Source organism: Myotis nattereri (assembly GCF_964212035.1).
Source record: "Myotis nattereri genome assembly, chromosome: 13".
Classification (NCBI taxonomy): Eukaryota; Metazoa; Chordata; class Mammalia; order Chiroptera; family Vespertilionidae; genus Myotis; species Myotis nattereri.
This window is the reverse complement of record NC_138088.1, coordinates 45530721-45556374: the sequence shown is the minus strand read 5'-3', so window position 1 is coordinate 45556374 and position 25654 is coordinate 45530721. Positions and strand designations below refer to the sequence as shown.

The window sequence follows — 25654 nt, the reverse complement described above, 5'->3', positions numbered from 1 at the left end:
ATGTTTTAGGCTCAGATCAAAAGAAGCATCCCTGGAGTCCAAGGAGTCCCACCTTCCTGGTCTGCTCACCACCACCCCTCCCCCCAGGTGTGGCCCTCCCCAAGGCTGGCAGTAATCATGGAGTCCACAAGGTCCCTTGTTTCTAGCACCCTTAGCACTCTGCCCCTGAAAGCCATGAAAGTCATTCCAAACTCTTCTCAGGCTCTGAGTACACCCATACTGATTTTCTTCTTGGGTTCCACCCTGGAGCAGAGGTGTGCAGTCAGGAAAATGTCACCCAACCTGTCTCTCACCCAGAAGGTCAGCTGGAGGCACTGTCTTACAGGGTGTCCTCCTGGGTGTTGTTGCTCCAAGAGAGTCTCCCCTTACTAGAAAGGGTGTCTTCAATTCCACAGACCCAACTGTTCATTGCAGGAGAATCTGGGCAATGCTGTACTTTACCAAGGACTCTGTTTTTTAGCTTCTTCAGTGGCTAGGGATGTAATTAAATGCCATCGTTCTAATGACACACATTTTCCATTCCAGCTGCTTGAAGTTCCTTCTCTGCTAATGGTTTAGTAATTATCTCTTTGGCTACCACCTACCACCCCAGGAATGGCCTGCCAGAGTGACCTATACTCCTGACATTTTATAGTCCCTGTAAATTAGGAAGAATTACAATCATGAGTAATGTCATGATGTACTTATTTGTTCATGGGAGTGGAACATGGCTATCTTTTCTCATTTTAAATTAGGACTACTGGGAACAAGCACCATCAAGGTGGTCATAATTTACCAAAATGCCAGCTTTTTAAAATTCTTAAATGTATAACATTCCAGAGTGTAGACAGAGTAAGAGGAGAACCTCACATTTATATAAGGGCTCAAATTTAGATACTGACATTATCTCCAAGTGCGACTGTAGAGTCCGAAAGCATGTGTTAGATCATTTATTAAGGGTAAATTAACATTTAAAACATGTCAGAATGCAATCCTGCTTTTGGTATTGCTTTATTGACTTTTTCAGTTAATATATCAGGAAAACCACCTCTCAAAAAAAAAAAAAAATTGTCCGAACCAATTCCAACCTCTCTTGTGTGTTTGTGTGGTGTGTGTGTATGTGTGTGTTGGGGGTGGGGGGGGTGGAGGTGGGTTGAGAATGGGAGTGAAAGGGTGACTTTGAGCGCCGGGTTTAGGCAGCAGAAATTTCCAGGTCAGCTCCCAAGGTCTTGGAGATTTGGGCTCAGCATTCCTACGAAGACTCGCGGGTTCCGAGCGGGTGGAGGGACCAGAGAACAAGTACCACGCAAATCACAGCCACCTGGAAGAGAGCGTGGGGCGGCGCCGCCGCGGGGCACAGAAAGAGGCGTGGCCGCGGGGGGGGCGCGGCCTGACTGGGGTGAGGCGTTGCCGCGGCATGGTGGGCGTGGCCTCTAGCGGGGGCGGGGCCGCGGCAGCTGGGAGGAAAGGCCTGGGCGGAGACACGTGGCTTGGTCCCGCCCCGAGGGCGGTGTCGGCCCCGCCGGAACTTCAGAGGCGACTGGTCCCGAGTGCCGGAAGGGCCGCGCCTGCGCGCTCCGGACATCTGAGGGCGGCAGCGCGGGCGCGGCCATTGGGGCTACGGATCAAGTCTACTCTTGGTTTCCGTTCGCCTTCTTTTCTCAGTCACATCCGGAAAACCGGAAAGTGCAGGCAGGACCAGACCGACGGACAGACCCACCCACTGCGCCCCACCAGCGTATGGCCACGAGGGCGCCAATTCCTCCCTGGGCCCCGCCCATTAAAGCGGCTTCTGCCTCCGCCTGTCTGGACCGATCTCCCCAAAGTGAAAAGTTGGTGTTTACCTTTTGGGGAAGGAGACACACTCCCGTGGCGCAGAAGAGATTCTAAGGGGAGGGTCATACGGAACTCACATGTCCTCACGCGGGAATCGCCTTTTGGCTAGGCCCGTGGCGTGCAGTGTGGCAGGCCCCGGACCCCTGGTTTAGCCCTTGCAGAGTTCTGGATGCCCTCCCGCGATCAGCGTAGGGGCCGTGCCAATTTCACACCCTTTAACCGCCTTGCATCCTGATTTTGTGTCTCCAATCTAGATTCCCGCCTCACTGATGTGAGACTTGCAGGATTGGCTGGAAGCCACAGCCCAGCCTCCCGATGCAGTCTGAATCCAGCCAGTGTGAAGAGGAGACCCCTTCCCTCCTGTGGGGTTTGGACCCTGTGTTTCTAGCCTTTGCAAAACTCTACATCAGGGATATCTTGGACTTAAAGGAGTCGTGCCAGGTGCCAGGTATGTGATTGGTCGCCTGGTGGATGCCCTGTGCTGCATCTGCATCCCTCCCGCCCCCCAAACTGGAGAAACCTGGGGCTTAGGGGCTTGCAGGAAAGCCTTCCCTCCAGCAGGCTTTGCAAATGGCCTGGCCTGGATCCTCAAAAGAGGTCATTTCTGTGCAACTTAAAAACTGTCTAAATCTTTTTAAAAATATATATATATATTATTGATTTCTTACAGCGAGGAAGGGAGAGGGATAGAGAGAAACATCAATGAGAGAGAAGCATGGATCAGCTGCCTCCTACACACCTCCTACTGGGGATGTGCCTGCAACCAAGGTACATGCCCTTGACCGGAATCGAACCTGGGACCCTTCAGTCCCCAGGCCGATGCTCTATCCAGTGAGCCAAACCGGCCAGAGCTGTCTAAATATTTTTTTGAAACAGGTGTTTGGAGGAGTAACCTTTGTAATGATGAATGTTTTTACCCAGGTTTGACGTCTTCCATATTTTAAAATGCCCAGTTGTTTTTCCTGGGCCTCTCTTGGTGGAAAAGCTCACTGGACTAGGCATCCCTAGGCCTTGCACCCTTTCCTAACTGTGCCACTTAACCTGGCCTGGATGTGACTCACCTGTAAAGCTTCTTTGTAAAAATGGGGATTAACCTGATTTCTTGTGGGATTTTGTTTAGTTTTGAATGCACATCAAATTTTGAATTTATGTCAAAATAATATAAACTCCCTGAAAGGAAGGGCATCATCTGCCTTGTTCACATACACTGAGTGGCCGCAGTATTGAAGGCAAAAGGTGGCCCAACGAAGGTGGTCATAATAATCTGGCCACTCAGTGTGTATATATATATTATATATATATATATTATATATATATATATCCCATGTTCAAAGGCTGTAAAATCATGTTGTTTACCCATATCTTCAGAAAAAATCACTTTTACTGTCGTAGTAAACAACCTGCTTCTCTATTATAATGGTCTGGCCCTCTAGCAACTTCAGCGCAAAATTATAGCTAATTTGCCTACAAACATCAGGTGGTCATAATAATCTGGCCACTCAGTGTATATACTCCCAGTGCTTAGGACAGTGCCTGGCATGTAGTGGGCCCTCAAGAAATAGTAATTAGCCCTAACCGGTTTGGCTCAGTGGATAGAGCGTCAGCCTGGGGACTCAAGAGTCCCAGGTTCGATTCCGGTCAAGGGCATGTACCTTGGTTGTGGGCACATACCCAGTAAGGAGTGTGCAGGAGGCGGCTGATCAATGTTTCTCATCGATGTTTCTGACTCTCTCTATCCCTCTCCCTTCCTGTCTGTAAAAAATCAATAAAATATATTGATTTTTTAAAAAAGAAATAGCAATTAGAGCAACAAAGCATTTTAAGTGTAAAGTTAAAGAAATCACTTTTTTTTTTTTTTTTTTAGAGTAGGGGGTCATTTAAGATAGGCTCTTTTCTTTGTGTTTGGTCAGTGCAGGCACTGCCATGGCAGAGGATTGAGTGTCTCACTAAAGGTACTAAGACCTGGATTTTAATGGTAAGAACTCAGGAGAAGTCAGTTGGAACTGCCGTGCTCTGGAAACGTAATGGCTTTTCTGTGGAGCCTGTTTGTCCTCGTTCAATTCAAGTGTTTGTGGTTAGGGATGACACACTGACCCAGGCCCTTCCCCGTGTGTGGCCCTGCCATTTCAGCTCATGGCCCCTACGGTTGCCCTGGGCAGATCTCCAATCTACTAAGTATCTTTTGAAGTCTGACTCCAGGGTAAATTTTGGCTAAATTTGCCATCTTTTCTTCAAACCACATCTCACTCTTCCAGAATTTCTGGCTAGCTGGGACTCAGAATCTCCTTGTCCATCCCCTGCGACTCTGCTGTGAGCAGCTCACCCCCAGCCCCTTTATCCACATGGAAAACAAGAGATTTGTTCGTGGAGGCCAGTCTGGGGTTTCTGAAAGATGTCAGGGTTCAGGCCTCGTGTCCCTCATGGATGTGGAGAAGAAAAGTTCTGACCAGGCTTGAGGGTTGCGGGGAGGTGGTCAAATGTTGGACCCCAACACAAAGTGGTAACTGATTCTCTGTTTATAATTCTTTTCTTTTCTTTTCTTTCTTTTTTTTTTTTTTAAGGAAGTCACCATTTAAAAGTTTATAGCCTTCTGAAAGTAAAGAAATCATCCACAGAGGAGAGAAAAGAGAGGATTTTAGTTAGCACTCTTTAGCTGCAGGTGACAGGAATGCAATGCAAATAGCTTAAGCCAGAAACTTCAGGCAAGGATATCGAGGGGCCACAGAATGGAAGCCAGCTCTGCAGGAGCCAGGGCAGCACTGGGACCTGGGTTGGAAGCAGGCACTCACCACTGCCAGGAGTCCTTTGTCTGAGTCCAGTCCCTGACTCCAGAAAAGGCCTCTGGGTATTAGTGGGTAGGGCTCATCCTCTCAGGTGTCTCCAGCAGTAAACTTGCCTACTGGCATCTGTCATTTAGGTTTGAAAATAGAGTTTCAAAAAGTTTTTGAGCCCAACCAGTGTGGCTCAGTGGTTGAGCGTCAATCTGTGAACCAGCATTTCATAGTTTGATTCCCAGTCAGGGCACATGCCCAGGTTCTAGGCTCCATCCCCAGTGGGGAGGCAACCAATCAATGACTCTCATCATTGATGTTTCTATCTCTCCCTCTCCCTTTCTCTCTGAAATCAATAAAAATATATTTTAGCCCTAACTGGTTTGGCTCCATAAGTAGAGCATTAGACCCTACGGACTAAAGGGTCCTGGGTTTGATTCTGGTCAAGGGCATGTACCTTGGTCAGGCTCGATCCCCAGTAGGGGGTGTGCAGGAAGCAGCTGATGTTTTTCTCTCATGATGTTTCTAACTCTCTATAAAAATCAATAAGATATATTAAGGAGAAAGAGAGAGAGATATACTTTTTTTTTAAAAATTTTTTTTTTTTTTAAGTTTTGAGTTGTAATGTGTTGGCCCCAAAGCATAGTGTTTGGTAACTTAATTATATTCTCTTAAAAAAAACCAAAAGTTACTGCTAATTCATGGACATGATGACTGGTTTCCTTGAAAAGCACCGGTGAAAAAGTCAAGCCTTTCTCCTGGTTTCCTCTTTTTCCTTTTCCAGTCCCTCATAATACAGTGCTAAGTTTGGTTCTGTAATATAATGACTGTTTTCAGGCTCTTTATGAGAGTTCTACAGGGAGGTACATTTAATTTTCACAAGTGGAAGGAAGATTAACCAAATCCAGTTGGGCAACATTGGTTTTCCTTTTTCTGTACTAGTACATGCTTCCTTATTTTTTTCATTGATCTTTTTTTTTTTTTTTTTTGAGAGATGGGAAGGAAGAGGGAGAAACATTGATGTAAGAGCAAAACATCAATCGGCTGCCTCCTTCATGCCCCCTACTGGGGGTCGAACCCACAATCTGGCATATGCCCTGCCCCAGAATTGAACCGGTGACCTCTTGATGCACAGGTCAATGCCCAACCAACCGAGCCACACCTGCCAAGGGTAGCACGCGCTTCTTTAGAGCCAGGCTTTCTCCTTATGGCCCTTGAGGAAAAGACATCTGATTTCTCGGGGCTTGCGGTTTGTCAAGGGCTGATTCTTAAGTCAGGAATTTCAGCAAGCAGCATGCCACAGATTTTTGACACAACCACCCACCCCCACCCTCATCCCCACAGTTAACAGTGATTGAAACAGAAAATGTAATCATACATTATATGGACTTTGCCTTTTTTTTTTTTTTTTTTTTCATTTCAGGTGTATTTTTTTACAATGGGCATCCAATAAGACAAGTAGATATCTTGGGAACTGTAATTGGAGTGAGAGAAAGAAATACTTTCTACAGTTACGGAGGTAAGAACAATTGTGTCTGACATTGAGTTTATGTGGAAGGACCCCCACTTATTTTTATGCTGAATTTGAAATAACCCCAGCCTTTCAGAGCAGCTGGGGACTCTCACAGACCCCCATGCACTTTCCTCTATTCCCCTTTGTTATGGGATGAGGCCACAACACTAGTAACAAAGAAACAGAATTTCCAGAGGATGAGGCCCAGAAACTAGGATTTTAAAAAGATTCCGAGGTGATTCTAATGTGCAGCCAAGGTTGAGAACCACTGCTCTATTGGGAGCCCCTTGGAGCCCCTGACATGGACTAAGTGTAAAATGAGGCAACAAGTCAGAATAAATACTGTCAAGTGACAGCTGCGGGGAGTTCAGAGGCAGAAGAATTAAAATACGGCAGTCTAGGATCACTGGTTGATCAGAGACAGGTACCTGATACCTGAGGACATAGCTATAAATAGCAAAGGATGGTAAGATATGTTTATATTGATACCTTTAAAAAGAAGAGGCTAGATTAATGCTAAAGTAGACCTTCAAGAAGGCAAAGAGGTATGAAAAATTAAGTTGTAAGATTTATATCTAGAGAAGTTTTTTTAAATATGTTTGTATTGATTTTCGCGAGAGAGGGAGAGAGAGGGATAGAGAGAAACACTGATCGGTTGCCTTCTGCACCACCTCTACTGGGGATCGAGCCCACAACTCGGGCATGTTCCCTGACCAGGAATCGAACTGTGACCTCCTGGTTCACAGGTCGATGTTCAACCACTGAGCCACACCAGCTGGGTCAGAAAAGTTTTTTTAAAAAGCCTTTTGCTACTTACAGAGTTAAATATGTATTATCAGAAATTTTCTCTTCCCTCATGATGATGGAAACATAAGGGTTTCTATAGTTTGGATATTATCGATTATTGGAATATGATTTTAGTGTCAAGGGTCTTGATTTTTTTTTATTGAGTTTAATGTAAGTATTTTAACACATTGCCTCATGCAGCTCTAAGATCCTTTATAGATAAGGAGCCAAGCTAGACATTTTGTGGGAAGCCTAACTCTGAATTCCAAATCTTTGCTGTAATTGACATTGTCACTTTTTGTTGTGTTGCCTTGGATCTGTGTTCTTGCTCTACTTGGGGAAAGACAGAGGCAGTTGAACTAGGTGACCAAGATCATGTCATTGCTAGTCTGTGCATGGTTGGTAGTTTACAGATACAGTATCATTGCATTCCTTCAACATGTATTCATTTTCCTGTGGATGATTGTCTTGTGCTTATAAAATATCATGCAAAGATGAGATTTCTCGTGTCCTCTGCTTTTTCTGCACATATGTTTCTGCATATATGTTTTTATTTTTTTATTTTTTATTTTTTTAAAATATATATTTTATTGATTTTTTACAGAGAGTAAGGGAAAGGGATAGAGAGTTAGAAACATCGATGAGAGAGAAACATCGATCAGTTGCCTCCTGCACACTCCCCACTGGGCATGTGCCCGCAACCAGGGTACATGCCCTTGACTGGAATCGAACCCGGGACCCTTCAGTCTGCAGGCCGACGCTCTATCCACTGAGACAAACCAGTCAGGGCATATGTTTCTGCATATATGTTTTTAAAACTCTGAACTAGATCCCCTCATTGGATCTCATCTCTGCTTTATTTTAACAAAGATACTGGTTTTATTTTTCTTCAGACAATTCAACAAGCAGTCACTCAGTTCCTACAGCATGCCCAGCTGTGGGCAAATGCATCATCTGTAGTAGACAGTACTTTCTCTCAAATACCAAGGATGAAATAATAGTACCTTTCCGTTTACAAAGCATTTTTACATGCATAATTTTATGTTATTCTCTCTCTCAGCTTTTGAAATAGAAAGGACAGATAGTTCCATTTTACAGATGAGAAACCTAAGGCTCAGTTACTTGCTCAAGGTTCCACTTATGGGTCCAGTGTAGTCACTAACTCTAGTTGCTGTATAGTTCGCATGTAACCCAATTGGATTTTTCTCTCGCCCATCCCCCTCTGCCCCAATCAGTGGCATCTGGATTTTATTCTCTGTTTTTTAATTCAAATAAATGAGGTTGTTTGAGGACATCGGTCCTGGCCCGAGGACTAGGGTAGGTATTATCCCTGTGACCTAAAGGGGCTTCACTTAGCCCCTTTTCCAATTGTAAAAAGAGGAAGGCATTATGTCTGTGTCTTCCCCAGTAAACATTTCCCTTAGATGGATGGGATGACACATCTGTGAGCTATGGGAAAACAAAAGGTATCCGAAGGTTGAAATAACTGAGAGTAGAAATGCTTTTGTGACTTTAAGTCATGTGAGCCTGTTCAAGGAAGAGCTGCTCTCTCCCTGCTGTCCTCAGGGCCCAGCTTGGCTCTGTTTTAACAAAATAGGCAGCCACTCGTGCTGTCCTGGGCCCTGCTCCGCCTGACTCACCGAAGGCCTGTGCTGAGGACGCTTCCTGCTCCTACTGACCCGTCCCATTCTGAAACACAAGGCCGCAGCCCAGATGGTACTGCCCAGCTGGAAGGGCCCTTCCGGGGGGCGTTCCAGCAGCTACACCTCAGGGCGCTGGGGGAGGCTCTGTTGGCCAGGAAGTCACAGGCTTGGTGGCATTGCCCTGAGCACACAGAGCACCTGGCAGCGACTCCAGCCGAGGCCTAGCATCCTGGGAGGCGACAGTCACAATCAGGATGACCTCCATCATGCAAAATAAAAAGATCAGGATGACCTCCATCATGCAAAATAAAAAGATCAGGATGACCTCCATCATGCAAAATAAAAAGATCAGGATGACCTCCATCATGCAAAATAAAAAGATCAGGATGACCTCCATCATACAAAATAAAAAGATCAGGATGACCTCCATAATGCAAAATAAGAAGATCAGGATGACCTCCATCATGCAAAATAAGAAGATCAGGATGACCTCCATCATGCAAAATAAGAAGATCAGGATGACCTCCATCATACAAAATAAAAAGATCAGGATGACCTCCATCATGCAAAATAAGAAGATCAGGATGACCTCCATCATGCAAAATAAAAAGATCAGGATGACCTCCATCATGCAAAATAAGAAGATCAGGATGACCTCCATCATGCAAAATAAAAAGATCAGGATGACCTCCATCATGCAAAATAAAAAGATCAGGATGACCACCATCATGCAAAATAAAAAGATCAGGATGACCTCCATCATGCAAAATAAAAAGATCAGGATGACCTCCATCATGCAAAATAAGAAGATCAGGATGACCTCCATCATGCAAAATAAAAAGATCAGGATGACCTCCATCATGCAAAATAAAAAGATCAGCATGACCTCCATCATGCAAAATAAAAAGATCAGGATGACCTCCATCATGCAAAATAAGAAGATCAGGATGACCTCCATCATGCAAAATAAAAAGATCAGGATGACCTCCATCATGCAAAATAAGAAGATCAGGATGACCTCCATCATACAAAATAAAAAGATCAGGATGACCTCCATCATGCAAAATAAAAAGATCAGGATGACCTCCATCATACAAAATAAAAAGATCAGGATGACCTCCATCATGCAAAATAAGAAGATCAGGATGACCTCCATCATGCAAAATAAAAAGATCAGGATGACCTCCATCATGCAAAATAAAAAGATCAGGATGACCTCCATCATACAAAATAAAAAGATCAGGATGACCTCCATCATACAAAATAAAAAGATCAGGATGACCTCCATAATACAAAATAAAAAGATCAGGATGACCTCCATCATGCAAAATAAAAAGATCAGGATGACCTCCATCATGCAAAATAAAAAGATCAGGATGACCTCCATCATGCAAAATAAAAAGATCAGGATGACCTCCACCATGCAAAATAAAAAGATCAGGATGACCTCCATCATACAAAATAAAAAGATCAGGATGACCTCCATCATGCAAAATAAAAAGATCAGGATGACCTCCATCATGCAAAATAAAAAGATCAGGATGACCTCCATCATGCAAAATAAAAAGATCAGGATGACCTCCATCATGCAAAATAAAAAGATCAGGATGACCTCCCACTTTCTAGAACAGATATTCATGTGCTAACGTTTTTTGAACTTCAGTTATAAATCAAGACTTTAAACTGGCCAGAGAAGCGGCATGCCTAAAGCTGTCATACATTTTTTAAAACTCAAAACGCCCTTATTAATTTTTTTTGCTTCTTAAAATAATACTTAACTCATTAGAAAATAAAATTTAGCCCTGGCCGGTTTGGCTCAGCGGATAGAGCATCGGCCTGCGGACTCAGGGGTCCCAGGTTCGATTCCGGTCAAGGGCATGTGCCTTGGTTGCAGGCACATTCCCAGTAGGGGGCATGCAGGGGGCAGTTGATTGATGTTTCTCTCTCATCGATGTTTGTAACTCTCTGTCCCTCACCCCTTCTCTCTGTAAAAAATCAATAAAATATATTTAAAAAAAGAAAAGAAAAGAAAATTCAAAGCTAGAGAAATTTTTAATAGTACAGAAAACTCATGTGACATCTGTAAATGAGACAAAAACAATGTCAGTGTTTGAGTGAGCATCCTAATATTTCTAACATGTTCCTCATATTGAAGAAATATGCCTATTTCTTAATAACTATTATTCATATTTCTTTCTCTTAATAGCCCTGAAATTAGGCTTACAGTCCAAGAATACATTGAATATGGGACTCCTTCCCCATATTCCAAGAGAAACTTCTATTAGCATTTTAATGTTTTAAAATAATTTCTGTCAAAATAAACTATTTAATGTTTTTTATAAATTAGATTATATATATCTCTATATATAAAAGCCTAAATAACCGTTATGACCGAACGACCAGTCAACCAGTTGCTATGATGACCACCAGGGGGCAGATGCTCAATGCAGGAGCTGCCCCCTGGTGGTCAGTGCGCTTCCACAGCCAACCTCCCATGGCCCCTCCCCTCGGCAGGCCAACTTTCCCCAGTCCCTCCCCCTGGCCAGCCAGCCCCCCGATAGGCCTTGATCGCCTGCCAGGCCTAGGGACCCCACCCATGCATGAATTCGTGCACTAGACCTCTAGTAAGATTATATATACAATTTCTGTTTTACAATGAAGCATGAATATCTTTCAACAGCAATGAACAATCTTCATTGTAACTTCTCATATGCTATGCCATTGTAATTTACTTAGTCAATTCCATATTTATAAACATTTAGTTTATTTCCAACTTTCAGTAGTGTAAACAATATCTATAGTATTTGTTCTGTTTTCCTCCTGAGGATAAATTACTGGAAGGAATTGCTAAGTCAAAGACTCCACTGTATACATTTTAAAATTTGGTACATATTTCCAAGCTTGCTCTTTATAAACTTGATACAGATTTGCAGTCTCACTAACAGTAAACACATGAGGATATCAGTGTTTTTAATACTATTTGTCATTTTAGTAGTTGAGGAAATTATTTAAATTTGCTTCTTTTATTTTCTTGTAACTAGTGAGTTTAGTGTGCTGACATATGTTTATTGGCCATTTTTATATCTTTCATTAATGACATATTTTTTCTTGGCCACTTTTTCTCATGTGGTCTTGGTCTTTTCCTCATTCATTTGTATGAGCTCTTTATATATTAAGACACTAACCCCATCATTTGTAACATTGCTATGCAGTATTAGTTTTTAGTTGTACAAATATATCATACTTTTTATTTTTTAAATATATATTTTATTGATTTTTTACAGAGAGGAAGGGAGAGAGATAGAGAGTTAGAAACATTGATGAGAGAGAAACATCGATCAGCTGCCTCTTGCACACTCCCTACAGGGTATGTGCCCACAACCAAGGTATATGCCCTTGACCTGATTCGAACCTGGGACCCTTGAGTCTGCAGGTTGATGCTCTATCTATTGAGACAAACCAGTTAGGGCTATCTCATACTTTTAAAAATGAGTTCTGGTTTTCAGGTCTGCTTAAAGAAGTCTCTCCCTACCAGCTATAAGCCCAAATTTTCTTCTTAAGTTTATCTATATTACACTTAATAAAATAAAATAAAATAAAAATCAAAAAAATAAAATAAAATAAAATAAAATCCATCTAGAACAGGGGTGGGCAAACTTTTTGACTCGAGGGCCACAATGGGTTCTTAAACTGGACCGGAGGGCCGGAACAAAAGCATGGATGGAGTGTTTGTGTGAACTAATATAAATTCAAAGTAAACATCATTACATAAAAGGGTACGGTCTTTTTTTTTTTTTTTTTTTAGTTTTATTCATTTCAAACGGGCCGGATCTGGCCTGCGGGCCGTAGTTTGCCCACAGCTGATCTAGAATGTATTTTAGTTGTAAGAAATATTCTTCTCAGTTTCAGATTTCCACACATTTAAACCAGCAATAAAAAAGTTTTGCCTGTGTGCCCTGACCGGTTTGGTTCAGTGGCTAGAGCATCGCCCTGAGGACTGAAGGGTCTCAAGTTCAATTTCAGTCAAGGGCATGTACCTTGGTTGCGGGCACATCCCCAGTGGGGAGTGTGCAGGAGGCAGCTGATTGATGTTTCTGACTCTCTATCCCTCTCCCTTCCTCTCTGTAGAAAAAGCAATAAAATATATTTAAAAAAATTTTTTTTTTGCCTGTTTCTCATCCTTCTAATAAAGAGGGAATATGCTAATTGACTGTTCCACCCTCAAAGATGGTGGTGCCCACAGCCAATAAGGAGGGAATATGCTAATTGACTGCCCCGCCCTCAAAGATGGTGGCGCCCACAGCCACAAGATGGTGGTGCCCAGTCCCCTCAGCCCCTCCAGGGCAGCAGGCGTGCACGGCAAGGCCAGGTCTGCCCCCAGGCAGGCCCTGCTGCTCCGTGTGCCTGCCTCCAGAGATCCCCAGTCCCCTCAGCCCCCCAGCCACCCAGGGCCGGCCCGAGGCACAGGCAAGCCTCAGATGGCGGCTGCCCAGCTGCCCAGGGCCGGCCGAGGCTCAGGTAACCAGGGATGGCCGAGGCTTGTGCTGCCAGCAGTGGCAGCAGCAGAGGTGTGATGGGGTGTCACCTTCCCCTGATCGCCAGGTCGCCTCCCCCCATTAGGGCTCCCGGACTGTGAGAGGGGGCAGGCCGGGCCGGGCTGAGGGACCCCCCCCTTCCAGTGCATGAATTTTCATGCACCGGGCCTCTAGTATATTATAGGTGCTCTTACAACAGTCTAGCTGATGATTTTTAAAAAATCATTAACCCTACTGACCCCATGTTTAGCAACCTCTGCTCTGAGTTTGTCAAAAATTAGGCAGAGATGCCCTAGTGTGCTTGGCTCAGTGGATAGAGCCTCGGCCTGTGGACTCAAGGGTCCCAGGTTCGATTCCAGTCAAGGGCACATGCCTGGGTTGTGGGCTTGATCCCCAGTAGGGAGTGTGTAGGAGCCAACCAATCAGTGATTCTCTCTCACCATTGATGTTTCACTCTCTCTCCCTCTCCCTGTCTGAAATCAATAAAACACACACACACACACACACATATATATGTATATAAAAAGGAAATTAGGCAAAGAGAAAACACCTATCATCCCATAGTAAACATCTCCAACTACCTCTACATTTATAAATCCAAGTACAATGGGAATTCTTCAATTTGTTTTTTTGTTGTTTTTTTTTTGCATTGGGGATAAAATAAGCCAGACCTGTATTGTGTGTGTGACCAAGATATAATCATTTTCTATTATGAAAATAAAACTTTGCCCTTCTGTGATGTACTTGGCTTTTCTTGGGCTCAGGCCCACAGACTTGGGATGTTTTGTCTAGGTGAGTCAGCAAGCTAGTGGAAGAACAAATGGTGATAAAAGGCTGCACCCTAAGTGCCTCTGACCACAGACCACGTGACGCTCTCTTGTTTCAGGGTAGAAGAGCAAGGCTGATTTTCTGTGTTAGCAGTCATTGAGATTTTTTGCTCTTAACTTCCCAAGGACACCAGTTTTAGGAGAGGCTTAGATAAGAATCATTAGTACCCTTGAGGTGTAGGGTAAGTGAAATGTTGACTACATTCCACCAGGCCCATGTATCACTTTGACATTGCGGACAAGCAGTTTCCACTGATATAGGGTGGAAGATTATGTCTAAAGCTGGAAGGAGAATTGGAAAAGGCCATCTTTTAGTATAACCTGATCAATCACAATGTGCTAATTCACTGGCAATGCCCAAATTGCTGTTCTACTCTTTTACACTTCTCTTGCAGTGGATGATAGCACTGGAGTTATAAACTGCATCTGCTGGAAAAACTTGACTGATACCGAATCTTCCTCAGGTAATTTCATTTGCCACACTCCTTTGCTTTTCAGCTGACCAGTGGATTTTACTCAAGGCAGCTCATCAGAACAGATGTAGGGCCTGAATTTTCACATTTACCCACTGATGAATTACATTGACTATCTTGAAGCACTGTACTGCAGAGAGCTTTGGCTTCTCTGCAAACTGGTACTAAAGTGGAGCCACTTGGGTTTTTTTTTTTTTTTTCTCCCATTACTTCGGTGTTCACTTCCTCCTAACCTAAGGAATGGGACTAGGTTACTAGGAATTTCAGCATTTCACTTTTACTAAACCACTCATTACCCAAATCAAGATGTTTTAGCCTAATTGCCAGTCAGGTCAGAATTCCCTTGCTCCGGCCATGCCACTTGGCCAAAGAAGATTGTGAAGACTTTTCCTCTTATGTGGTTGCCACTAACTTCTATGCTGCCGTTCAGATCCTAATTTTTCTGAAATCTCTACATGTTCAACAACTGTACCAGAAATTCTAACATTGACGAGAATGAGAAGATAGGATTCCTTTGAAGTTAGCCGTTAAGTAATATAAACGGAAAAAGAACTTCAAAATTATGTAGTAAACACATAGACTATAACTGAAACAGCATTTAAAATTTCTTGAGTGTAATTTAATAGGTGGTTTTTTGAGTTGCTTAACTTCATAATATTAAAAAAATATGGTGCAATGTTGGGGATCATTTTGGTTCTAGAGAAGCTACAGAAAGTGGGACCTTGTTTGTCCTGTTTTATGACATAGACAGGATGGTACCGTGCACAGTGGGGTTATTCAATATATATTGCCTGCTGTCATATCTAACATCCAGTATCTAGCTCGTGTTATACATGGTAATGTGTAACCCTTGGAGTGGTTTCTTCTTTCCTCTCTGCCATTTCCTGTCAGAATCTCAACCCCCTGCTTTGACTATATTGACTATACGGACTAATGGACACTACTTTGCCTAATTTTTTGTTGGCATTTACATTTAGAATTTGAACATCATTTTCACATTACTTTTGTATTCCCCTTTCCTAATTTGGAAAGATCTAAATTAATGTCACTGTAGGAAATTAGCTTAGGAAGCTTTGTAGATTAAAAAAAAAAAATAAGAAAGACAACAGGTTTTTTATGCAGCTATCTCAGAGGCAGGAAATAAACCTATGAGATAATCAGATATCTGAATTTGCATATGTCTAGCGTATTAAAATCATTTGAAGATTTATGGTTGTTGTATTGTCACAGCCTTCATTTAGAAGGTATAGGGGTTTTTTTTGGTGTGTGTGTGTGTGTGTGTGTGCTTTCTTCAGAAGGTATAGTTTGAATATGCATACTTGTTTCATGCCAAGGATCAGCACTCTTTCTGTATAGAGCCAGATGGTAAATGTTTTCTGTTTTGTGGCCCACATGGTCTGCCCCTCAACTATTCAGTGCTGCCATTATTACACAGAACAGCCATAGACCATACAGAAACAAACAGCATGGCTCTGTTTCAATAAAACTTCATTTATAGAAACAAGTTGTGGATGGAATTGCAGACCTGTTTTAGCCATTGTTTTAATTTTCAAAGTCAGCTCTTTTTTAAAGAAATGGCATCATCAGGAATATTATATAGCTCTTATACTTAGTAATTTTTAGGTAAAATTTCTGTTAATACTGAGAGTGTGGTTTTTAAAAATATCTCTATCTAGATGAATACATAGATGAACAATTGGGGTGGACAGACTGAAAATTAATTGAAAATTGCTTTGAGAATAAAAATAAAGAGGGTAAGAGAACAGGGAAAAAGCCTGAAAATTATTCTCATCATGTTATATATGGAGTGGTATCTTTAAATTGTTCCTGACTAGCCCATTTTCTCCTTTTAGTTTAATTGCCCTCAGTTTTAAATCTTTCCACTGGAAAGTGGCCAATGAAGACTGATTTTTTTTTAAACCAAATTTTAATCTGAGTCAAAATCATGTTCCAGTCAGTTGAGGTATAAGAATATGATATTAACTCCTATAAATGTCACATTGAATGTAGAATTTGGACTTAGCTTATGAGGAAAGTTAAGAAAGCTGGGCCCTTAATACTAGAATTTTAAAGAGGGCTTATCTTTCAGCATGGAATAGGCCACTTAAAATGAAATTCTGTCAGGCTCTAGCCATCTCATTATATTCATTAATTCACACAGCTTGAGCTTCCCCCCCTACCCCCCCATTGGTAGTTTCATGCACCCTTTAAATCAGCGGTTCTCAACCTGTGGGTCGTGATCCCTTTGGCAGTCGAACGACCCTTTCACAGGGGTCGCCTAAGACCATCCTGCATATCAGATATTTACATTACGATTCATAACAGTAACAACATTATAGTTATGAAGTAGCAATGAAAATAATTTTATGGTTGGGTCACAACATGAGGAACTGTATTTAAAGGGCCAGAAGGTTGAGAACCACTGCTTTAAATGAAAGCAACTCGGTACCTTTTTCTCAGACCAGCCATCAGTCAGATCATTTCAACAGTACGATAAGAAGCATTTATTATCACCTATACTGTCTGAATAATGGCAGTGAGACTTATAAAAGCATTTACAATTCAGCCTAAGTAGGAGAGGACTTGGGGGTGGAAAACCTTTTAAAAAGTAATACTTGGGTATTTTCTGAAGAAACCCAGTAAGCTGAGTGACATTAATGCTGATTGTGTCTAGATTCCTAGCTGTTGGTTACTGGATACATGAAGTCCTCTGTGCTCCTGAGGTTGCAGTTTCCCTTGGTGTAATAGATGTGTTCATCTAAGTTGTGTTAGGTTAAAGAGCAGAGTATTTGATTAATAGACCCAAAGAGAGATTCAGTTCTTTGTAGGAACCCTAGTATATGACAAACCAAAAATAATACGATAAAAAAGAAATAATAATACGATAGTAGGAAGTAAACCAGCACTTAAAAATGTTGTTGGTTTAGGTAGATAATGATATTGAAGAAGAGGTAACCTCCCTCCCTTGCAGCTTCCATAAAGTAGCCCAAAGAAGGTGCACTTGTATATTTATTCCAATAAAGATCATAAAGATCAGGGTATATATGTTAAGCTCTCCTGAGTCCCTTTTAAAGCACTGAAAGCTATCATCAGTGACAAGAGAGATAGCCTAAAAGATTTCCCCCAAAACTTTTATGTAATAAAGTGAAGTGAAAGAGAAAGGATACAATGGAATGGGGAAAGTGGAAGTAGTACATATAACTTGACAAAGCTTCCCTAAAAATCTTTCAGAAATTAACGAAGTATTCAAAAGAGATGAAGGGCTTATACGTAAAGAATACAGAGAGTAGATCATCCTATATAATAAAAGCCTAATATGCAAAGTGTCTGGTCGTCTGGTTGTCCATTCAACCAATCAAAGGATAATATGCTAATGATATGCTAAGGCCGCTCAACCACTTGCTATGTTGGGCACTGACCACCAGCAGGCAGACACTCCAACTGGTAGGTTAGCTTGCTGCTGAGGTCCAGCCAATTGGGACTAAGCGAGATGGGCAGGGCATGCCCTGGAGCCCTCTCACAATCCCTCCCTGGCTGGCCAACCTCCCATGTCCGTCCCTGTCTTGATTGTGCATCGATGGGGTCCCTTGGCCTGGCTTGCGCCCTCTCGCAATCCGAGACCCTCTCGGGGGATGGTGGAGAGCCAATTTTGGCTTGATCCCGCAGACCAGGCCAAGGGACCCTACTGGTGCACGAATTCGTGCACTGGGCCTCTAGTCTTATATAAAAACATACAGCTTCTCTGGCAACTTAAAAGCAAAATAAAAGGTTATGGAATTACTAGAGGCCTGGTGCACAAAATTCGTGCACAGGTAGGTTCCTAGGCTTGGCTGGTGATCAAGGCTGATCAGAGCCTTCTGGCTCCTGGCCGGGGCCTTCCTTTGTTCTGCACTGCCCCATGGTGGTCAGCACATGTCATAGCAAGCAATCATCCTGGTCTCCAGGTTGAACTCCCAAGGGGACACATTGCATATTAGCCTTTTATATATATAGATTACCTATTTTCTACAGTATTAAAAATCTAAATGACTGAAGCCAGTGTAGGAGCCACAAGCATGCATGCATGGCTGGTGACACCTTGTAGAAAGAAAATACTTTTATTTATTTATTTATTTATTTATTTATTTATTTTTGGCAAACATTCTGACAATATGTAATGAACTAGAAACTGATTTGTACTTTTCTACCCAGTAATTCCCAATGAAAAGCCTCAAAAAAAAAAAAGAAAATAATTTTGTTCAGAGGGCTTAATTTTTTTTCACAAATAGTTGACATTTATTGAATTCTTCCTATGAATCTGGCATTCTACTAAGCTCATAATGTAAGGGTTAACTTAGATCATGCACAACAACTCTATGTATAAGGTGGACTCTGTTGTTTAAGTTTATAGTTTTAAGTGGTATGAGAATGAGTGTGTGTGTGTGTGTGTGTGTGTGTGTGTGTGTGTGTGAGGGTGAGGGAGAGAGAGAGAGAGAGAGAGCGAGATAAAGAGAGAGAGAGCAGTATTAGCCTAGTTACCCAACAAAGATGAGAGGTGAGCGATTAGACTGTTGAGCACCTAGGAAATCTGCCTACAGTGAATTTGCTTCCCCCATACACAGAACCACAAACCCAGACTGTTGGGCCCCCTTTCCTCTTCCTCCAGACCTCGGTCTCACTGCAAGGACACTTTATAGGGTTGTTGAGAGCTGTTGCCACGAAACCCATTGAATCCATACAGGATTCAGCTCAGGACCACATAGAGCCATTTGCACTGATGATGTAGGGCTTCTAGACTCTGTTCCCTTCACCCTACTTTTGAATAATTGCAGCTTAACGCCTTTTATTCAGTAGAGAATTTTTTAAAGTTATGCAGATTTCCCATGTAGAGCAACTAATTTAAAGTAGAATAAATAAATGTCTTGTGTTGGTGTTACCCCCAAAGTAGCTCACAAATGTGGTGGAGTGGTTATGTTATACATTTCTCTCTTTCCTTCTGGCCCTAACAACTACAGCTGCTCCAAGTGCAAGAGAACTGAGCTTAACCTCCCAGCTTAAGAAGCTGCAAGAGACCATTGAGCAGAGAACAAAGATAGAAATTGGGGACATTATCCGGGTCAGAGGCTATGTCCGCACGTACAGAGAAGAGCGAGAAATTCATGCCACTGTTCATTGTAAGCAAAAGATATTTTTCCCAAAATGGTTGTTATTTTGGGGGGGTGTCCAGTAGTAAACTTGTTTAGCTAAAAGTCAAACTTCTAAATAGTTCCTGCAGACCCGATCCCGCAGACCAATAAAGAAGAGTAACTATTTAATGGAGGAAATTACATTTTATAATATGCTTTCTTTGGAAAAGCAGCATTTCTTAAATTTATTTTTGTTTAATATATATTTTTTTAATATATTTTATTGCCCTAGCCGGTTTGGCTCAGTGGATGGAGCGTCGGCCTGCGGACTGAAGGGCCCCACGTTCGATTCCGGTCAAGGGCATGTACCTCGGTTGCGGGCACATCCCCGGTGGGGGGTGTGCAGGAGGCAGCTGATTGATGTTTCTCTCTCATCGATGTTTCTAACTCTCTATCTCTCTCCCTTCCTCTCTGTAAAAAATCAATAAAAAATATATTTTAAAAAAATTTTATTGATTATTTATTATATATTTTATTGATTTTTTACAAAGAGGAAGGGAGAGGGATAGAGAGTTAGAAACATCGATCAGCTGCCTCCTGCACACCCCCCACCGGGGATGTGCCCGCAACCAAGGTACATGCCCTTGACCGGAATCGAACCTGGGGCCCTTCAGTCCGCAGGCCGACACTCCATCCACTGAGCCAAACCGGTTGGGGCTTAAATTTATTTTAAAGAGAGGTAACTATGAACAAATTGGGAAAGAAAACAAATGAGTTATTATGTATATCTGGAAATTTATTTGGATAGCACAGTAGTTTCTAATGTGCTTTGAAGTTCCAAGTGTGAATCTATTTAGGGCAGAGTGTTCATATTCTTCAAAATGATGGAAATTTCTTGAGTACCATTAAGCACATTAACTTTGAAAGAAAACAGCTAATCAGATGTATGACAGTCCAGTATCATCTGCGTGATGCCCTCTGCACTGCTCTGGGTGGTGTTTGCTTGGGAATTGCTAGGAGGGCCCCTGTTGTCCACCATTGTAACAGATGAACGAATAACCTAATGTGCTCGCCCTAGTCCCAGTCCACTCCTGGCCGAGCATGTGACATTTAGGGCATTGCCTTCCCTTTTGTATGATAACTGGGAACTATTTAGTGCATCTAGACCAGGGGTGGGCAAACTTTTTGACTGGAGGGCCACAATGGGTTCTTAAACTGGACCGGAACAAAAGCATGGGTGGAGTGTTTGTGTGAACTAATATAAATTCAAAGTAAACATCATTACATAAAAGGGTACGGTCTCTTTTTTTTTGTTTGTTTTATTCATTTAAAACGGGCCGGATGCGGCCCGCGGGCCGTAGTTTGCCCACGGCTGATCTAGACTGTGACTCCTGGGCACTGACAAGGAAGGAGACCTTCTGTGTGCCTCATTTACTGTCATCTTAGCAGCAATTTGGACAAGGGAAAGAATTGACCTTGATGTGATTTCTGTGATATATTTTCCCCCGCGGCTTCTTAGATAAAGTAGACGATCCAGTATGCAACATTCAAATTGCAAGGATGCTTGAGCTGCCCAGTATCTACAGGAAAGTTTATGACCAGCCTTTCCATAGCCCAGTCCTAGAAAAAGAAGCACTAAGGTAAGTTATGGCCAGTCACCGCAGAAGATGTGAATTCAGTGGGAAGGCCATGCCAGGGGAGCCCTGATGCTGGAGTGGCCCTGGGTTCAAATCCTGAAACCATCATCTTACTCATGTGAGGCTCTGGGCATGTCTGCTCAGCCTCCATGTGCCTCAGTGTCCTCGTCTGTAAAGGGAAAGTGAAAGCAGTGCAGATGTTTCAAGGTTGTTGTGAGGAAAATATACATGTAACTAGGGTCCTTGAAGGACTTGAGTCGTTCTCAACCAGGGCTGGTTTTACTCGTGTGTGTGTGGCGGGGGGGGGGGGGGGGGGGGCAGAAAAACAGGAGGAGTAAGAATATTTTTTAGTATATGTATGCATCAAAGAACTCTGGGAAAAGACAGAGTCGGTAATAGTGGTTGCCAAGGAGGTGGAAATTGGGAGGAGGATAGAAAGGAGACTTTTCACTGTGTACACTTCTATTTTTTAAAAAAATACATGATTTTATTGTTTTGAGAGTGAGAGGAAGGGAGAGAGAAAAACATTGATGAGAGAGAGAAACAGTAATCGGCTGCCTCCTGCATGCCCCCTGAACCCGGGCATGTGACCTGACTGGAAATCAAACTGGTGATCTCTTGGTGCACATGACAACACTCAACCAACTGAGGCACACCTGCCAGGGTACACTTGTTTTTAATGTGTACGTACTACATATTTTTAAATTATATTCAAAAACAACCCAAACTATAGACCTGTATGAAGTAAAAAGTGAAATTCCTCTGTTGTCCTGTCTCCTGCCTCAGAGCCATGCCCTAGAGGTTACTACTGTCCCTAGGTTGGTATGTCCCCTTAAACATTTTTCTCTGTGCAAACACAAGCAAGAATACCTACCCATATATTTTGTGGGTTGTCATTTGCTTTTTTACAAAAATGGGATTATATCTTACATACTATTCTGCAACCTGACTTTTTTTCTGATATCTTAATTCTTGTAGTCCTGCCTCATCCTTTTAAGCAACCACACATTGTCCATAGTATGAGTTGTCCTTTATGTCAACAAAAGCATCAATATAGTGTTGCTTTTCCTAGCCAAGTTTCTGTTTTCAACACACCAGAAAGGAACAGAGTTGATAATTTTCTACATAGCTTTTTACAACTTTCCCCAGCAAAAATCCAGGTGTCCTGGACCTTACCAATCTCACATGTTTGCTGAGTGAAAAAGCCAAAGAATTCCTCATGAAGAACAGAGTGCAGACCTTTTACCAGCAGGAGTTGGAAATGGTGGAGTCTCTGCTGTCCCTTGCCAATCAGCCTGTGATTCATAGTGCCTGCTCCAAGCAAGTAAGCGCAGGTTGCCCATGGGAGAATTCGAGTCCACTGCCCCAAATCGGCAGCTGTAGGGTGTGAGTGAACGTGACTATGGTATTAAGATTCACAGGGTGGACCAGGGAATAGAGGCTATGGTTCAATCACATGTCCTTTCTATTCTGGGAAGGTTACTGACCTCTTAAGAATTTCGAATGAGAATGGACCTGCTCTTTTCCTCTCAATCTCATTAAGCTTGATCATTGGGTAGAAAAAAAAATAGTCTAAACGTCATAATACTTAGTTCTTAGTACTCACTGAGATGGGTATTTAATTTCAGCAGGAGTCAAATGTTGGGGAAATAAATGAGAAGAGGTAATTATCCTTCCAAGATTATTGAACTTGAACCAAGGCTTTTACTGACTTGCTGTTTCTTCTTCAGAATAAGGTTAACCTGTTGCATTTTAGAAGTTTGAAGGAAGGCCAAGTTGTATTCATCCTGGTTTTTATGTAGAAATTTCAGCAAATGCTTTAAGTCATTTTTATTTCTCCTGGTAAGAGCTGTCCCCATTTTTTCATCCCTAGTGTTATAAGTGAACTTTAGTTGTTTGGTGCTTCCATATTTGCTTGGAATTAAGAATTATTTGAGACTTTGGTGTTAGGCTTTACCTTTTATTTCAACTCTTGGATTTGTTGTTGTTGTAACATGACTTGTGTTTATTATTTCATTGATTCCACCAGTGGATGATCTCTGCTTAAATGTCACCTTCTTGCCCTCCTTGGCCGTCTGCTCTGAGAGCCACCTACTTCCTCACTAGGTTATCACCTGTCTTCATATCTCTCCTTATTTGTTCACCTGCCTGTTCCTCCACCAGAATTTAAGTTCTCTATGAGCAGATGTCTCATCGGACTTATTCTCTGTCCTCTAGAACCAGGGCCTAGGACAGGTCTGTCAGAAAGTAGGTTTTCAATAATATCAGTTAATTGAAGAATAAATGGTTTTTAAAAATTCAAATAGTCCCTGAAAGTATCTACTTAAAAGTAAGTTTCTTTCCCATCCTTCCTCCTTTCTACAGAGACAAGCACTAGTGTTACTAGTGTCATGAATATCCATCTGGAGATAGTTTGCATATGTAAACTAGAAGTAGTTGTATCCCCCTTTTTTTACACAAATGGTATCATGTTAAACACTAGTCTATCCTTAGCTTTTCATTGAACAGTATGTCTTATAGATCCTTTCCTAGCCGTATATAGATTTGCCACTATAGAATAATCTTCTGTTACATGTCCCATAATTTAGATAATCACCCTCTCCATTCCTGGACTGTTTAGATGTTTTCTGATCTTTTGCCATTACCAACAGGGCTGCTCTGAATTCCCTTGTTAGGTAACATAAGTTATTCTTCCGGTCTCTGGCAGAACAGATATCAGGTCCCCATCCAACTTCCTAGGCACAACCACTGCTTCTCAGTTTCATTCATGAACCTAATTATCTCTTCCTGACACCAGGCTGTGTGTCCAATGACCCATGATTTTGTACACAGAGATGAGGGATATTGTTTCAGGAAACACCAAGGCGGAGAGGGTCATGACTGGCCGCTTTGTCCTGTGCCATCATCACTTCTAAACAGTTGCAGCTCTCCAGCTGTGCCCTGACAGCAAGATTGACCTTCTTCCATTTAATCATTTAGAGGGGGCTCAATGCCAAGTTGGCCTCCAAGGACTTCTGACCATTCTGCTGGCTTGTTTGGAAGGAAACTTTGAAGCTTAGCGAAGACCACATTCTTCCTGTGAACCAGCTCTTCTGCAAAGGCTCTCATTAGGTGGAGAGACTTGAGGTCCCTGAGGACTAAAAGGCCCCTCCATTCAAAGCAGAAGTATTGCCCTGATATCTTTTTGAAATGCTTAGAGAAGAAACTTTGCCCAGTGCTGTATGTTTAAAAAGAAATGCATATGGCATTTTATTTGTTTTGTCTTTGGAAACTATTTTTTCCATCAATTATGAATTGTTCCCTCACATGGCTCTGCTTGGGGAGGTCAGTGTCATTCAATCGAATCCAGTTTAATTGAGCCTGAGAAACTAGGGATGCTTTATAGTGATGGTGAAACCCTAGATCTTTTGGTACTTTGTGTTGTCATACAGATGAAAGCTACACAAAAAAATCATTGTGATAGTGTTATAGATGATAGGGATAGGGAGAGTGGGTTTGAATGCTTTCCCCTTTCTTTGTTTTTCATGGTGGCTCTTCTTAGCAAGTCCAGAAACCTGATAAGCAGGCCTTGCAAATCCATTGTTTCTTTGACAGCTGGATAAATGTTGAGTTTGTTTGGAAATGAAGACTATATATATATTTCAGAGATCCACCCAGTTCCTGACCTGCAATGAGGAGAGGCCTGCTAAGGATCAGCATGTTCAGCCAGTCAGTTTTTTCCTCTGAGCAGCTTCGGTTTCCTGAATCGGATGAGTCTGCTCTTGCTCTTTAGAAAAAGATAAGAAAGACACAGATCTCAGGCCAGGAAGAGCTACTGGCTAGAAGAGATGATTGGAGGTTCTACTCTGGAGACTGTGTCTTTACAAGCAGCAGGGAGATATGTCCCGAGGTCAGCTGAGGCAAATGTTTTTGGAAAGGAAGCTTCACATGTTGTTTATATTTACAGAGAGCCTTTTCTGTTGGGTCCGCCTTGTTCACAGCTGAAACTGCTTTTGAGCTCGCAGGCCTGGCACCCTGTCTTCCTGCTGCTTGGTCTTACTGAAGTCGGGAGGAGGAAGCAGGCTTTATGTATGATCTGGGGATAACCAAGAGTCTTTTTTAATGACAGGAATAATTATATAACAACATTTCTAGTTAGTTTCCAATTTAGTTCTGTCTTGATAAAGATGTAATATTAACTCTACCCTTAAGAATCCTTATATTAAATTGACTCAATAAAACGAATCTCCTTAGAAGTATGAAGATTAAGTAGTTATAAAGTTTTGTGGGGGAGCCTATATTAGGTTGTGTTTTCCCTAAGTAAGAGGACTCATGTATGTAATTAAAAATTGCTTTGTCTGGAGCCCTCCTGAGTAAAAAGATATGTGGCTGAGGATTGGTAAAGTGTTTATTCTAAGCACATCCTGATAGCTTTTCTGCTCGTGGGAGTTGTCAAATATTTCTGGGCCTTATTCTCCCTTCAGAGAGTGGGTGCTGTCATAACGTGGAATGTTTGTCAACTTTAGGCCCTAATGTTCTAATGACCAGGTTCTGCAGCTTGTTCTGTTAA

At 42.2% G+C, this 25654-nt stretch overlaps 1 protein-coding gene across 1 annotated transcript in view; it reads left to right on the top strand.

The window, feature by feature from the left end:
- The first annotated feature begins 1531 nt into the window (after positions 1–1531).
- Positions 1532–25654, top strand: part of STN1 (STN1 subunit of CST complex) — a 35657-nt gene continuing 11534 nt past the window's right edge. The window contains exons 1-7 of the mRNA XM_081104432.1: positions 1532–1811; positions 2070–2263; positions 6010–6105; positions 14286–14354; positions 19358–19516; positions 20988–21108; positions 22255–22429. Coding sequence (XP_080960558.1) covers positions 2131–2263; positions 6010–6105; positions 14286–14354; positions 19358–19516; positions 20988–21108; positions 22255–22429 — 753 coding nt within the window. The 5' untranslated portion in view covers positions 1532–1811; positions 2070–2130. The remainder of the gene's footprint in view (positions 1812–2069; positions 2264–6009; positions 6106–14285; positions 14355–19357; positions 19517–20987; positions 21109–22254; positions 22430–25654) is intronic.